The 16773-nt window shown below is 43.6% G+C and overlaps 1 protein-coding gene across 2 annotated transcripts in view; it reads right to left on the bottom strand.

The window, feature by feature from the left end:
* The window catches only part of LOC146686681 (formin), a 47940-nt gene that overhangs the window by 25527 nt on the left and 5640 nt on the right, over nt 1-16773 (bottom strand). The window contains exons 3-7 of one of the 2 annotated variants that reach the window (XM_085440554.1): nt 14019-14185; nt 9072-9192; nt 6009-6070; nt 3995-4704; nt 1814-1955 (exon numbers count right to left, since the gene is read on the bottom strand). In XM_085440554.1, coding sequence (XP_085296680.1) covers nt 1814-1955; nt 3995-4704; nt 6009-6070; nt 9072-9192; nt 14019-14185 — 1202 coding nt within the window. Of the gene's footprint in view, nt 1-1813; nt 1956-3994; nt 4705-6008; nt 6071-9071; nt 9193-9322; nt 11724-14018; nt 14186-16773 lie in introns of those variants that run through there. The other variant, XM_085440555.1, reaches the window with a different exon arrangement.

Raw genomic sequence — 16773 nt, 5'->3', positions numbered from 1 at the left:
ACGTCTAAGGAGCCAAACACTGTTGTATTTTTGAAAGAAGCCCTGCAGAATATTTCGTCCTGGCTTCTTCGCGGCCTTTCAAAACGTTTCTTAGCTGTGGCTGTGAAGCCACTCAACACTGACTTATGAATCCTTCAAGCATAAAAAAAAAAAACAGTGTCTGCACATAACAGACAATTTGGCAAAGAAAGAACTTTAAATTGAATCTTCAGACACTTTTCGCTTGTATTTTAGGGAATATTTAAAAAATGCCAATGAAAATACAATGTCATCCAAATATCCTGGAGGTCGTGAGCCTGCCTCTGTTTCAGTACTGCAGGACTCTGTCAGACAACAAGTAAACAACGTGTACTTTTATACTCTGCAGTTGCTGGGGGGCCTATAGCGTTCTCTTTTGCACCATCTAAGATATCCTTATCCATTTTCTTTCCTCCTTCCGCTCAGAAGCAGCTAATCTTCTGTTATACTGTTTCCCCTTACTCCCCAGCTTCCCAAAAAGATGTGGCCCGCTTTCCTTTCTTTCCTGTACTTTAACCAGCTGAACTTCTTGGAAACCATCATCTGCTGGTTATTATTTAGATGATCTCCCTCGCAAATTATTTCCCCTCCAGTCACTCAGAGTATAAACTTTCAGGGATAGAAAATTATTAAGTAAACAAGTTTCTATTATTCCGATGACCTTTCCAGTGAGCTGAACGTCAAGGCAGCCGGAAACAATTCCCCCTTTAACCCCAGAAATAAAATTAAATTAAATAAAACCACAGTACTGAGAACAAAAAGTCTAAACACAGATAACAAACCCAGCCGGTGTAGCACAAACGTCCTTCTTTCAAATACCGGGGGGAGGGGACAAGTGTTATGTTGGACATGGGATTTTTTTGATTGTTATGAATTTGCTTCAACATGTTGTTATTAATGGGGGCCAAACCTCCTTTAGAATGATGTAAGCCCAGACAGGACACAGTTGGCGAGATCTGTGTCTGGATGTGGCTGTCTGTGTTGGATCAAATGTTGGACAGTCTGAGTGACCCGACTGAATCGGGAGATCTTGGGATGGACACACACATATACACGTTCTGGCCCTCTGGAGCCGAGTGGAGCCTTAACAAATTGATCAGAAAAGGGGACGCGTATGGATTTAGAGGTTAAAGTCTGGGGCAGCGGCTGATTTTTAACTGCTCGGACGCCTTGGCAGGGACCGCGAGGCAGCCGGGACGCTGACGCAGCGCTGGCTGCGAGAGAGAGAGAGGTGCAGAGTTGCAGGATTTAACACGACGGCATCGAGGAGTCTTTGGTGGGGTAGAGGGAATAGTGGATCAATTGGGCAGAAAGCACATCTGTGTTGATTTTTTGTTCTTGATTTGAAAAATTTACCTTGCACAAAAGGGAAAAAGCATAATCCTGAAGCCCTGGTTACACCACACTGCAGAACTCGATCATAGGGGGGGGAGAAAAGCACACACCAACACACACATAAGGGAGTGAACTTGATAGCCAGTGTAGGACCTGGCAACTACAGACAATCTGGAGGAGGGCTTGATGAGGCTCGCAATCAATTTTTTTTCCCTCCTTTTGTTTCACCTTTTGTTATTTCTTTACGATTTACGGATTTACGAGTGAAGATGACGGCAGACAGAAAGCCTCTATTAAACAAAGCTAGATGAAAGAAATGAAAGAAAAAGCCTGCCCTCAGCTGGCAAAACGTGCAAGATAACCACATGCAAAAGAATACAGTGATGAATTAAGCTTTCAACACAGCGCCCAAAGTCAATACAACCCAAGCCGGGGAGCGAGTGGAGCCCAATGATGCTACCTTCTTAGTTTTGGCTTTCTTCTCATACGTGTCCGACAGCGGCTTCTTCTTCGGTTGCAGCGTGGCCTTGGAAAAAAGGTCCTCAAACTCTTTGGCGTTGACGATGTTTGGCTCCTCCAGAGAACACCATAAAGTGTTGTTGCTACAAAAAAAACAAAACAAAAAACGGATCATAAATTTTTAAAATATAAACAGACCATGAAAAACTGAGGTTATAGCGTGTAAAACATTCGATCACAGTCAAGGCTTCTCATAGAACGGCTAGCAACATGGAGGCTACTTGAATCAAACAAAATTGAGTGTTCTCCATGTTTGGAAGCTCATTTGATGTTGTCCATTTTGCTGTTTGGACAAAAACCTGGCAGCCACGGTCGCAATCTTGACTTTTAAGAGCGCCGTTTATAACCCGGGTGATAGAAATAAAAGTTTAAAGACAAGCCTGTCTCTGTAATAAACCACCATTTCCAGGCAAAGGACAAAATGCTGTGTTGCAGAAGTTGCCGAGTAACGTGGAAAAAGAAACAAACGGAGGTGCAGTGAGAACGAGAGGTGTCTAAGAGTCAAGAGGGCGTTCAGCAGTTTGCTGTTAAAAACACATCTACTGTTTAATTCAACTCAACCTGCCTCACTCTGCTTCCCCCCCACCCCCATCACGTCTGGTCGTCAAAATGACATTAACGCCACAATCAGCAGGCTCCTCCCACCCGAAATGTATTCTATTATCTCCTCACACGTCACAGTTCTTCTTGCAGGTCACCATTGAACGATATTACAGCCGGCAGGCCACCTGAGAGAGCCTGGATGTAACCGCACTGGGTGCAAGTGCTTGGAGGCTTATCGTGGCTTAAATACCAGAGCAATCAACTGCCTTTCAACAGTGACTAGATTAGGGTCAGGCAAGTTCAGCTGCGTCTCCAAAGCATGCATTTGCAGAGGTGAGCATATTTATCTAGGGCAGCCAAGAGGCTTTATAATGATACCGCCTTAAAAACAAACTAACAAATCCTTGGATTTTGTTCTCTCCCACCTCGAGTCCAACAAACATCTGATGGCTCTGATGCAGGAACGTAGCTTACTAAAGAAACTCAGACCCGACTCCCCCTCCTAGCAAAAAGAAAAAAACCCACAAGACAACTTTCTAATTGGACTACGGCTATAAGTGAATTCTTTAAATCCCCCCCGTCGTACACGCTGCCCACTGTACTCCACATCTCAGGTTACATTCAGACACTGGGCACCATTTCAAACCTCACACTGCATCCCCCCCTACAGCCCCCCCAAACCTCATAACTCAGACCTTCACACCATTAACACAGATCACACAGCTGATCCAGCTACAGTTAAACATCTGACCCATTTAATGCCCCTTAACAGTTAAATTTATAGCTGACACGAAACTACTGCAGTGCAGACACTTAGTCCTCGAGCGCTGGCCACAACCGGCGAGAGAACACGAACCGCAGCTCAGCTTCTCCCCACTAATCCAGCCATGGAAATACAAGGCCATAAAGCTGAAAGGCTGGCACTCAAAGGCAACAACCACAGCCACAGTAAATGGTCTGGATAATCCACTTACTATTACAGAGCATCTCAATAGGGCCTTTAGATGAGGGAGTGCGGTGCAGCAACCATATCGCTGAAATCTCTTTGAATAGGAGCATTCAAGCCTTAGACTGAGAGCCCATTAGCCCAGAGCCAATAATGCCTACAGCTTCATTTGCACTGGGATGACAGGGCTACTCCTTTGACTGCAGGATATTTGTGTATCTAACCCATGCAGTCCTTAACAGTAGCATGTTTACATCAGTAACAAAGGAAACAGCAAAAGCATCTTTAAAATCATCATACTGAAGTTTGATTTTGAAGTATTAGCTTAAAGTTTAACATAAAAAAACAAAACACCCCCCACAATTTACAATATAATGGCTAAATCTATGGTTATAGATTTTTTGGGGACCATGACACACAGTGTGGGACATTTTAAGAGGCAGTAAATTCTGTAGTGTGGTGTGGTGGACAAACCCTGTAAGTGCACCACAGATTTTCAATGACATCAAACCTAGTTTGGCATTTTTTTTGCTTCACTTTCACTTGTTAGAGTTTGCAGATCTATAAAAAAACCTAAGCTGTAAACTGAAGTCCAGTGGAGCCCCAGTGGAGTGGATCCTGTCTTATACGTACTTGTTGTCCTGTATCTGGATCCGGGTCCAGTACAGAGGCTTCATGGGACACGCAGGCTCGACGGCAGGTTTCCGTGGGGCCATGTCTGCTTTCTGGCCGAGACCGAATCCCCCCATAGGTGGAGGAGGCGGGGGGCCCATTCCTGGAGGAGGGGGAGGAGGAGGTGGGCCACTGCCAGGTAAGCCGGGAGGGGGAGGTGGTGGAGGAGGTGGGGGCGGTGGGCCACCCCCAGGGGGAGGAGGAGGTGGTGGAGGGGGTGGCGGCGGGGCTCCAGTGTTGCCCGGCAAAGGAGGAGGAGGAGGGGGTACTGGTGGCCCTGAGAAACCTGGTAGAGGAGGAGGAGGAGGAGGAGGAGGTGGTGGCGGCGGCGGTGCAGAAGGCCCTTGGTCCATTTCAGCCTTTAGATTCAGTCCGATCGAGTCCAAGTTGAGTTTTTTCGGTAGGTTCTGACTGGGGCTTTGAGCGAGCCCGCCTCCATCGCCCTCGGGGCTCTTAATGAACGTCTCCCGGTCCGTCTGGATACCCACAGTGCGGCAGGTCTTGGTTATGGGGTCATCTCCGGTGAACACAGCAACATCGCGGACCTCACGGCGTTCCCGTCCTGCGTTGTACGGCTTGTCTCCTTCCAAACTGGCAATGACTCCCTCCAGGTGTGATATGGAGACCGCGTGCTCACCACGCAGCTGGAACATCTTAAACTCAAACTCTGACTGTAAGAAGAAAATTGCCATGAGAACAAATCCAGAGTATCAGCAACTTTAGTCATTTCCCACCATCCAACAGAACCGTATCAGGCGGTAGACGGCGTTTTCCCTGAGATGAATTTGGACTAGAGTGCCTACTTATTCTTCCAAGTACACGCTTCTTTATTTAAAGAGGGTATTATATCGCTTCATCTTTGTTCCAATTAAATGTTTCCCTCAGGTTAGTTTCCAATTCTTACAGTAAAATCCCCAAAGTCCAATTTTTATTTGACATTTCAAACAAGGAGAACCAAACAAAGCAAAGCACTGATTTTAAAGATAAACTGTTTTGCAATAAATCTTACACATGTTCCTTATTAACTCATGTCAGTTTAGAAATAGAATTAGCCCAGCCTTTGTTGTGGTTCGACTACGGTACATGTTTCTCTGTGTCAGCAGTGGATTTGAAAGATTACAACAAAATTAATGTCTTTCACCAGAAATTCAGGAGGTCAGACTTTTTCGTGGGAGTGGCCCAGAGAGCAAATTATCATCAGTGGCACAAATTCTATAACACAGCCAGAACTTTAGTCTGTCTCTTTCATTTTTCTAAGAGCAAATTTGTTTAAATAGGCAGATAAAACATATTTCAAATTCTTCCAAATCACCGTTTTTGAAAAATGATAAACTAAAAATTTTAAGGGACATTTGATGGGAGCCATCTGTGTGTGCTTGTGTGTGTGAAAGGACTGAACAGCTGGAAGTTGTAATAGCACACATTAAGTAACCCAAGTTTGCCTCAAGACTTATATTATAGCAAGCGCTTTTAAATTGGTTTGTTCATTTATAATTGCTTCATTTTTCCCACCATCTGAGATCTCTGTTCTCTGCATAATGTCAGGATTGTAAAACTCCAATTACATTTCATATATCATATGAACATACGTTTGTCCATCGAAGTTTGACAGGCTTGATGTTAGCTCAAAGGTTCCAGCCTTTTAGTTTGCATACTGAAGCTCCTCCAGCTGAGTATTTCATGCTTACTTAGTGCCATCTTGTGGTCATAACCGTCATCTGCTATGAGAACCCAAATTCCTACAGCTGAACTTGTGATTCATTTATATATCTTGCACAAATGTACAGCTAAAGCTCGAACCACACTGAAGTTTAATTCCCTAACTGTGTGCTATAACACGCCTGTCATGACTCAGATGTAAGACCACACTGTCTCTGTTGCCTGCATCAGTATTAGTTTAGTTCTTTTTTGTCCCTTGACCTTTTTTGCTCATTTTTCCCTGTGTCTGGTTTACTGCAGTCATGAGAAAACTTACATGCATCTTTTCCAGCTCTTCCTTGCACTCCCTCTTCAGCTGCAAGAGGGCAGCCTGGTGCTCTGGAAGAATGCAGAACAAAGGCACATTAATGAAGCATATTCTACATATACTGTGGGGAAAATAAGTAATGAACGCGTCACCAATTAGACCACTAAAAGTGCTCTTGACATGAAATTTTCCATAGACGTCGGTAACAACCCGTCCAATGCACACAGGCAAAGAAATCAATCCATAGATGTCCAGAAATTAAGCTGTGTGTCAACATCACCAAATTGGTGATGTCTTTAGTACTTTACTTTTACAAGACTCAGTAATCACTGCTCACTGTTTTCCAATTATTTTTATAAAAGGGTGTTGAATTATGAATTGATTCAACATATGAATATTTCAACATCAACTTCATCTGTGAAACAGAGCCAGCTCAACAACGTGTACAGCAGCCTTTAAACATGATAAAAATACTAGAGAAGGGCGGATCGCTTTCACTAAACAACTCAACCAACCAGTTTCATACCATGCTGCCGGCTAATAGAAAACATTTAGATAAAAGATGCTGGTCTGGTTTCACTGACAGAATGAAAAACAAACAAAACTTGCTTGAGATTCATAATGTTATAATAATGTGCAAGCTCATTAAGGCAGACTGGTATTCACTCATCCAACCGCCTGCATTCTGGGGCACTTGTGCCGCTAGTTTATTCTTTACATCACTTCCACTTTCCCACACTGTTACACTGGGTTCTGTCATCTCTCTGGCTGGATCAATTTTCCTGCCTTCAATGAGCTAATCAGTCTCTGTTCCACGTGCCTGAAATCTAAGAACTCATCTGTGACGCTGCCTTTTCAGACATTCATTTGTGCAATTCGCCTCCTTCCCATCTATATTTTCCCATCTAATGCTGCCCAGTTTTGAATCCTGGGTCTCCACCTGCTTCTTCTCTGCCATCACCTGCATCCTAGCAGGGCTTTAAAACCTAAGGGCCAGTTTGTCCTGACAAACAGTCTAATCCGGCCTTGTGGACTGCTTTGAAAAACATAAAGGAGTACAAAACTTTGCACTTTTACCCATATTTTCTGAATTTTTACAGCTTTTTCTACCCTCATGGCCATTTATACCACACCAACATAATTAACTAACATATAAATAATTAAAAAGACAGAAAAGAAAATAGTTGAAACTGTGCTTCTTTTTTTATATCAACACATCTGTGGGATTAAAGGTGTAGCTGAACTTCTGTACAGTGACAGAAAAAGGGTGTTTCACTGCTCTGGTCCACTTAAGATTAAAGTGGGCTGACATCCCTGATCTGGGATCTCCAGAGTCTAATCGCCAAAGAATATATCACTCCAACTATGTCCGTCAATAAATCAATTCTTTCAACTGATCTCTTCTCACTGACATATTTATGGCCACATGTTTATTTTCAGATTATAACAGAATCCAAATACAATATTAATGTTAACTTTCAACGCTACTTGATCTCACTGTCACGCGCACACACACTTGTTTATTAACTACAGCTATAACTGTTCTGTTGAACGCTTCTGCTGACGAGTCAAGTCTTAGTTTAAACTAATTTCTGTCCAATTTGTGAAGTTAGTTGTAGTGACTAACAAACAACAAACGCTAACCCTAAACACTACATGCCAAAAAAAAGAAGAAGATTGATTTGTGGCTCTCATCAGCGACATAAAGACTTCATTTCCAGAGTCTGTAATCTGTAAATTAACAAATACTTTAAAGATATGATTGCATGCACGGTTTATACAGTCTATATGGCTTATAGCCTGGACTTTGCTCTGCTTCTTAAATTCCACACACACTACTGTATTTGACAAGAGCAAAGCTGGAACACGGGACCCAGATCACTGCACTGGAATAATCCATTTTAGCTCGTCTTTCTCTGGGATGAAGCTACACCACAGAGAACACCCAACATCTGTTGCACTGCTGCTGTGATTTAATCACCTTTAACTTGTGTGTGTCATTGCACCTTTTAAAGAACACATCAGGCTAAACATGGCAAGTTGCCAGGACAATCCTCATTTTCCCCCTTCTCCACTTTGAGCCACACATGGTGCCCTGTGGTGCAATAACAACAAAAAAATGGCATCATTAAGGTGCAGACACAGCCTCATAGTGCTCTTAGATGAAAGGTCTTACACACCGACACTGAAGCTTTTATCTCAGACACGTAAAGCGTGAGCATTCGAGGGTTAGATGATAGGGGTGCTGTCTTTGTTTCTGGGTTTTAAAGTTGAACATTGACATCATTTACAAGGCTAATCAGCGCGAGGCCTGTTGGTGTAGGCTTAGCTGGTGTGACTCTTAGTCAGCATTCCTGGTTTTAAGTGTAAATACAGGGAGCACCGCCTGAGGCGACGTCCACACTACATAGATTTGAAAACAGCGTTTTCAGACAAAAACGCTCCGCGTCCACACCATCCTTTTCAGTCATTTTCACAGAGTTGCGCGTCCACATTGTAACGGCCAAAAACTCTCACGTTCCAGTCCTGTGCATGCATGAAACGCAAGAAGATTCAACCTGCCTCATTTCTGTCTGCCGCTTATTTACTTTCTGTCTCTTTGAAATATCGCAGCAAAATGTTGAGGAAAAGCAGCGAGTTTTTTTAAATGGACTAACAATGAGGTGGAGTTGTTGCTGCGAGAAACACAGAAGTACAAAGGTGCAAAAGCGAGCGAGAATTAAAGAATTTGAAGAAAAGCTCTCTGGAGCGCGTGCAGACTGTCAAAATTGAGAGCAAACAAAACAAGTGCTGTATAACGCCCTCCGCTATCTAGGTTTAATTGGTCACATGACTGCATCTTATGACTGAAATGCGTCGTCGTTTTAGGAAGTCTCCGTTTTTGCTGTCCACACTGCAACGTGAAAGCACCGTTTTCAAATGTACGCGTTTTCGAAAGCGTTTTCAAAACGCTGCGTTTTCCATCAGCGAAAACGCCGCCTCAGTGTGGACGGGAGGCCAAAACGGATGCGCTTTCAAATGAAAACACATTAGTGTGGACGTAGCCTAAGCCTACAAGCTTGTGGTTCTTACCTGCTTCGGTGTACTTGAGCCCCACCTTCTCTTCTTCATCCTTGGGTTTGGGTGGTGGCCACACAGCCTGAAGACGCCCTGGAGTCCGGTCCTCACTGTCTGTAGGAGACGTGACTTCTGTCTATGAGAAGAAAACAAAGAAACAAAAATCTTTAAGCTATGTATTTATTATAAAGACATGAAATAAAGTCTTAAGACTTAAATTCAACAGTACATGTGACTTAAAATATAATAATTGTGTAACTACATACAATAGCTTCTTTGGGACTTTTGACCTCCTTGCCAGGAGATTTGGTGGTTCTCTCAAATATCGACCTCAGGTTTTCCTTATCGTTTTTTATTTTCTTTTTCACCGCCTCCAGATCTACAGCTTCTGTCTTCTCCTTTTTGGTGGTCCTGGGCCCGAGGAGGTTTTTGAAGGTTTCGTAGGCCACGTCTGAGGTCGTCTTTCTCTCAAGAGTGGAAGCTGGAGTTTCTGGAGTTTTCGCTCCTGAAACAACTTCTCCTTCTGCAGACTCTTTTTTGCTTCCTAAAGAATCTCCCTCCTGCCCATTGACTGAGTTTTTTGGGTCATCATTGTCCAGCTTAAGCAGATGACTGAGTTGTCCCACTATGGTGCTTTTAGTTTCTGTAATAGATTTAGGTTCAGTGTACTTTTTCATAGGAGAGCCTGTCTTCTGTTCAGGGAAGAGCTTGGCTTTGTTCACAGACTTCTTGAGGTTAAGCAGAGCCAGCTCAGAATCCTTCTCCCTCTGCTTGATCTCTGACACAACCTCCCTATCTTCCCCTGCCCCTCCTTTCTTCAGCACCCGCAAACCACTGAATAGAGCAGGCATTTGAAAGGACAGTGGTGAAGAGATTTCTGCACCTCTGGATGGAGATGAGGTGGACGAAGCCGATGATGTGCTTGTCTTAGGAGTTTTTGTTAGCTTAGCATCTGGACCAGAAACTGCCTGGCTGTCACTTTTAGTCTTTTTAGATGGAGAAGATGGCGACAAGGGTTTTTTAAAGCCAGTGTCTGACTGTTCCTCTGGAGAGGATGTTGGGACCGAGGCTTTATGAGTCTCAGGGCTGGAGGGAACAGAGGAGGATATCTGGCTGGAACGAAGTTCAACCGTTTGCTCAGCTGGTTCTTCCTCTTGTGTACCGTCCGTCTGTTTTGTAGGAGAAGCCACATTAGCATCACTGTCTGCAGATTCCAAAGACTGATTTCCAGAGATTATTGAGGGAACTGGTTCAGAGCAATCTATTCCATCATACTCCTCACTCTCACCTGTTCCCACATCTCCAGCAACCAATGGTTCTGCACTCTCAGACACTGTGGGAGCACTTTCCTTGGGAGTGTAGCCTGTTCTCTGTTTGGAAAGTGAAGAAAGCTGAACTGTCTTAGAGATACTTCTGCCAGCAAACCTGCTGGAATATAACATAGCCTCTACGCGGGATCTCTCTGTATGTTTGTGTGTTCTAAACATGGGCACTTGTAGCGCTGCTTCATTGGCATCTCCGTCCTCTTGGTCTACTTTTTTACCGTCCTCCTCCGATAGAGTAGACTTCTTGGCCTCATGAGCCGCTTCGTCGTCCTCATTTTCATTGTCACTATGCGTTTCCACCCTAGTGACCTGGACCAGATCTGGGTCAAGCGGGGCTTCAGCTGCTGCTTTAACCTGCTCGCCAGAGTCGCTGATTGATGATTCGACCTTTTGCACTGTACGACCGGTAGCAGTCACATCACCCTGAGCCGAATCCTTCCTCCTTTGGAGTTTGTTCTCAGCGTTAACAGATTGACTGTCCTCAGCGTCATACGTCTCCCCATCTGGAAGCTCTTTAAATGAGACCAGCACAGCACACTCTACATCCGAAGAGGGAGAGCGATCCCGCGTGAAGAAATTGCTCAAGACACCTCGGAGACTGGGCTGTTTGCCCTGTTCAAATAAGTCACTACTTGCACTGTCCATTTTTGTTACTCCAACTAAGAGCAGATGCAAACCAGCACAAGTAGACGCTCCAGCAAACTGTCCGTTTAAAATGTCACACAAAAAGTTTGTCACCCCACCTCTAGTTAGCCAAGCTGCTCCTATTCCACCTCTGGCGTTGGCTGGGAACAAAAGGGCTTTGTGTGGACAAAACTCCACAGCTCCTCTTACCTTCTCCTGGAGGGTGCCAATAACAAAAACTATCCTGTAATCCTGTTTAGTGACACACTCACAGGTTCCATGTGGTGGACTTTACTATTTTCACATAAAGACGTCTACTGCCTTTGTTTTCAGAGGTACAGCCAAGTCTCCCCCTTGCGAGCGAGATTCCCATGACGCTGCAAGTGAAGTCAATCTGTTCAGTGGCTGGAAGCATGTCCTGCTGTAATCTCCCTGGGACAGCAGGAGAAAACCGTTCACCTGCCTTTCACAATAGCATTTCCTAGTGTTCAGCGAGTCGGGAGGTATTTTCCCATAAAACTGCAGGACACAAGTCTCTGCTGTGCTGGTGTACAATCCCAAACCTGTGACTTGAACAATGTTTCCAAGCTGAGACTCTCTTCTTTTGCGTCGATCTGTCTTGGTTCACAAACAAAACAAAACCTTGTGTGTGCTGCCGTGTGAGAAAACGCTGTCAGACTTCACTGCTCTACCCAGTCTGGGAATGCCTTCCTTCAGGCCCCTCCCTTACTGGGAGGAGTGCCTTGCTCTACAGGTGTCTGATTACCCATGCTCACTTCCTTATGGGTAGTGAGATAAGGCAGAAAACAGTCACTGTGTGGTCAGGTACAGAGAAGCAGAGGTCCAGCTAGGATTACACTATTAAGCAGTGAACTACAGCAGCAAAGTGCTAAAGATGAGATTAGTCAGCATGACCACTGCCAGCTCTAATATGCTAATATGCTAACATGATTAGCAGCTTATAAATGGGACCGAATTTGGCAAGAAAGCAATGCGATTTTATTCACCTACCTTAAGTGCGAGCATGACACACTGTGTGTACTGAGCACTGACAATTTAGACCCAAACTGGAATATTAGCTTTGTTAACAGTTTCTAAAGAGGTTTTTAAAAACTGTAAAGTGCTAGCTGCAAGGTAATGCTAGCATTCTATTAATAATATGTGATAAGGTAGAAATAGTTGAAAACAGGACAAATGAACAACTTTCTGGGCTTTGAACCGTCTATGTTGGTCAGCCTAAAACTGGTTAGAAACGCTCTATAGGGTTTGGATCAAGGTCAGCAGGTGGTGGGGTAGAAAGTTCAAATTGCTGTTTCCTTAGCAACCACAGGTCCCCCTTCCTGCATTCCTTCAGACTGCTGGACTTTCTCTCTCTTGTTTATCTATATGTGCAAAAAACTGTTTGTACACATACAGTAACATTGTAAAGTGTCGAGCACTGCGCTATGAAAACTACAAACAGTGACCGCTTCTGTGGTTGTGGCATTATTTTATGTAAGAGTAGTGGCATTTCACCCCACAGTAGGCTGCTCGGGTTGGCTGTGCTAGAAAGAGCCCCACTGACAGACACTGTGACGTGAACCGATATGCGATTACAGGCCGAATATCATGTAAACGCTACAGATAAAAATACTTTTCCCCATTCACATAACTGGGTGGTGTCCCTGCCTCCCTGCCTTTGTGTTTTCACCTGTACACACACTAAAAGCCATTATGCACAGCTGAGGTGCGTTTTTCTAATACCATAAACCAAACCGAATGACAATGAAGCCACGCCACACATAATGCTCAAAACAACACACAGGACCTAATTATATGCAACGTGCCCTTATGCTGGTATGCCATCTGATTATGCCCACAGGCAGATCTGTTATGGTGTATTAGTAAACAATGCATGTCTTGAGCTGATACACTACCCACCTAAAACCGCACCCAGATAATCTCCCACAGGAATGTCTCTGCTCTGGAGCACTTCAAGTACTCCAGAGGTTTTACATATAATGTTCTGACGCACACTGTTCAACAGGATTACATATTTCACATACTCAGGAAAATAATTTGTGTTGCCATTTCTCTTTAATGGGAAAATGTCACCAATTACCTTAAAAAAAAAAAAAAAAAACATGAACATATAAGAGCATACCAAGGCTGAAATTGAAAGTCACTTTCATTTCTCTTAATGTGAGAGTTTCAAGTGGAAGGCTTCCCACTCAGCTTTGGTTTAGAACTGTAGTCTACAGATTAGGATTCATGACCTATTTCTAAGGATTCATGATCAGGTGGTTAGATGCCAGAGTAGACACAAATCCCCATGAGTCCCCGGTGGGTGGGGTGGGGGGGTAACTGCTGGAGAACATTGTTCTGGATGTGGAAACAGTCAAGTGTGAAACTGGATTTTTCTGAGTTGCCAAGTATATCAGAGCTCTACTGAAGGCTGGAAACGATAGGCTCATCAGAGATGTTTTTTTCATAATAAAACATAAATTAACAATTTTCAACTTTTCAGCCGCTGACACTGATAAATGCCACAATACACTAACAGCAGCCAAAAAGCCCAACATCACCTCATACGGATATTTGGCTGCATTTTACAAAAAAAAGGAATTTGTTTAACTTTACAGCAATGCGTTTGCAAAACTGGTTTGTGAAAGCACTGCTACACTCTGCATGGATGTGCTGCAAACATAATGCTGGGTGTATTTTAGATGATGGAGCAGCTCTGCGGGACAAACTGTGCAATGTAACCATTTCTAAATGACTTCAAGCACCTTTTTCTTTGTTAGCTTCTGTAAGAAACGAATAAAGAAATGTACCAATACAAATTTGGATCCATGACCCATTTGTAAGGATTCATGATCCGGATGTTAGATAACAATATCGATATCATCTGTACTGAAATATTACACCAATACTGGCACATATTTGATAACATATACATATTTGACTATCACTCATAAATTGGCATCTATGTGCAAATGCTTATAAAATAATAAAAAAAAAAAAGAAATCTCACCGTGCATTCCAGCTTGGGATAATATGGAGTATCCCCAATAATGTCATCCTCGGGAGGTGTGATGCGTAGGAAATCCAGGTGATCAGGCCGTGGAACATGTGAAAGGGTCTCCTGAGGGTCATCGCCATCCAGCGTCCAAATATCGTCCTGACGCAAGAGGGACTCTTCTACGAAGACACAAAGAAGCATGCAGCCACAGGGCTTCGTTAATGGTCGCAGCTGTGTAAGACATCGTGCCGCAAATTAATTGGAAAAACAGGCGCAGTCGCATGTGTGATGGGTAAATAAGCAGCTCTGACTGTTTTCCTGTGTAACCTTCAGGGAAACAGCAGTGATGAGAGGTAGGAAGCAGACATCGAAATCTCTTAGCATCAAAGAAACAACAAGTGAGACCCTCTAATGTGCAGACTGGAGGGTACACAGCTATTTTAAATCAACTCTTGGCCCAGTCTCCACCAACAACACCACCAGAAAACTACATTGATCCAATTATGAGAAAGGCTAGAGAAATCGAGTAGCCTATACTAATATTAATGTGCATTCACAGCATATTCCCTGCAGCAGACAACATTAGATCAGTCAGCATTCCTACTGTACTGCAGCAGTGAAGTCAGTTGTGGGTAGGTGTGATTAGTGTAAAACCAGTGTTCAGTCATCCTAAAGACCTGATGGAGCGAGAATAAAAGACCTGGGGAAGACTGCCCTCTGCTGGCTGTGCAGTGCAATGAGATCATGGAGAAACAGATCTACAAAGAGACAACGTATATTTTAAAATGCAGGCAGGAACTCAGCATCTCTGTGCAGTGTTGTGTGCATTTCAAACCAGCTGACAATATTTGCTTCTCAGAGGCGCACTGCACACACAGAATCAGCAGCAGCCTGCAGAACTCGGTACTGACTACAGGAACCATGCAGAGAGTGCCAACACAGAACAAAAAAACCCCAGTGTCACGTTCTTACCAAGTGCACAGAAACATGATATATCATGCCTTGATGCATGAATTCACTACCTCAAGGGAGTTGATCAAGCAAGCTAAAAGAGGAAAATAACACACACACACACACACACACACACACACACACACACACACACACACAAAAGGCAGGACAAGAATAAAAGAGAGAAGGAGAGAACACAGAGAGGAGGAGGGTATAGATCTTGGCGACCTCAATTTCCTTCAGCTGTAAGACAACACCTTGACCTGCATGGGCAGAATTATGAGATCGACAGTGAGAAATATATGTGAATTCCTATCCAGCAGGAAGCAATACATCCCCTATCTTGTGTATGTGATAAGTAACCTTGAAGAGAACATGCAGCACTCATTTCCAAGAACTTGGAAGTCCCCTGGAAAAGATCCCCGAAGTTTTTAAATTTAGTTATTCGAGCGCACACATAAAAACTAAATGGGAGGCCTCGTTGAAATATGAAAGAGCTGACACACAATCATTCATTATGAGACAGCAGCGATGCCTGCAGTCCACCAACTGGACTGAGAGCAGTGTGTGTGTGTGTGGTAGTAGGATTAGATTAATAACTTTTCATTATGATAATGCTGCACTGCATGGTCCCGCAGTAGGAACTGCTGACTGTGGGCTGGTATGGTTCCAAATGCAGACTTAAGTCCAGTCTGAGCCAAGGAAAGAGACTACTGATGAAAACCAGCTCTCCCCATAATTACTGCTTCATAGACGAGGGTTTAACGGACAGAACACTATCCACCTGCAACACACACAAACATCATCACTTTTTTTTTTGCTACATTCCTCCACGTCTCCAAAAATACTTTTTACCATAAAACAACATTGAACACTTTCATGTTTACTGTTACACTTCACCTGGTTGACAACCAACAAGTGTTTGATTGCAATATTTGTAAAGGTGGCCGACACTGCTACCATCTGTACAGGAAGAGGAAAGAACACATCTGTCTCCCTGCCAGCCGACACACTACAGTGCAGCTCCAATGCCACTGATGTATGCTATAAATGCAATATGAATAAATGCACAGACACTGCAAAGAAATAAACAACACAAATACTGATGCAGGACTCTTAGATGCATTAGGTAATAAGGCATTTAATAATTGGGGAGTTGATATACTACTAGCATGCATGCACACAGTTTACCATCCCTGAGGAAAGCTGCCCACTTATTACATTTAATCTCCTTCCCTGCTGCTCTAAAAGCCAAGACTGAATCAGTGTCCATAACTGAGTGAACACAGGCTGCAGATGTGTGTGTGTTGTGTCTGCTGGCTCACATGAAATGTGACATAAATAATGCACTAAACTGGATAATCCCAAGCCTAAGACAACATAAGTGCACCAAATATACACACAGCACAAAGTCTGAATGCAAAGACTTGAATTGACACCACCTTTTGGACACCATCAGAGGTTTCTGAAGAAAAAGCAAAAAGGTGCGGACGACCAACCTGCTGAGAGCAGCAATTTGAAGATGATGTGGTTATGTAAGCATTCTGATTTTAACAATAAGTGTGTGCTCGGTGTGGCTCAGAGACAATCTTATGTCCGAACCTGACAGGTGGATGCTGTTGTCAGGGTTGATGGATTTATCTGCCAGTCACTCCGCCAACTGTTCATCCGGTGGTCAGAGATAGCACTGTGAAAGCTGTATTGAGCACTCCAGAACAGACAAAAAAAGCCCTAAAACCACATTTTAAAAAGCCTTAAACGAATGACATTAGATCAGCCAGATACTCCATCTGCCCACAACAGCTTAAATTCACAT

The sequence above is a fragment of the Copadichromis virginalis genome, linkage group LG19 (assembly GCF_057382275.1).
Source record: "Copadichromis virginalis isolate Kocher_CV1m ecotype Utaka linkage group LG19, C_Virginalis_male_GT1.1, whole genome shotgun sequence".
NCBI classification, from domain to species: Eukaryota; Metazoa; Chordata; class Actinopteri; order Cichliformes; family Cichlidae; genus Copadichromis; species Copadichromis virginalis.
The sequence above is the reverse complement of the archived record's forward strand: the minus strand, read 5'-3'. Positions and strand labels throughout refer to the sequence as shown.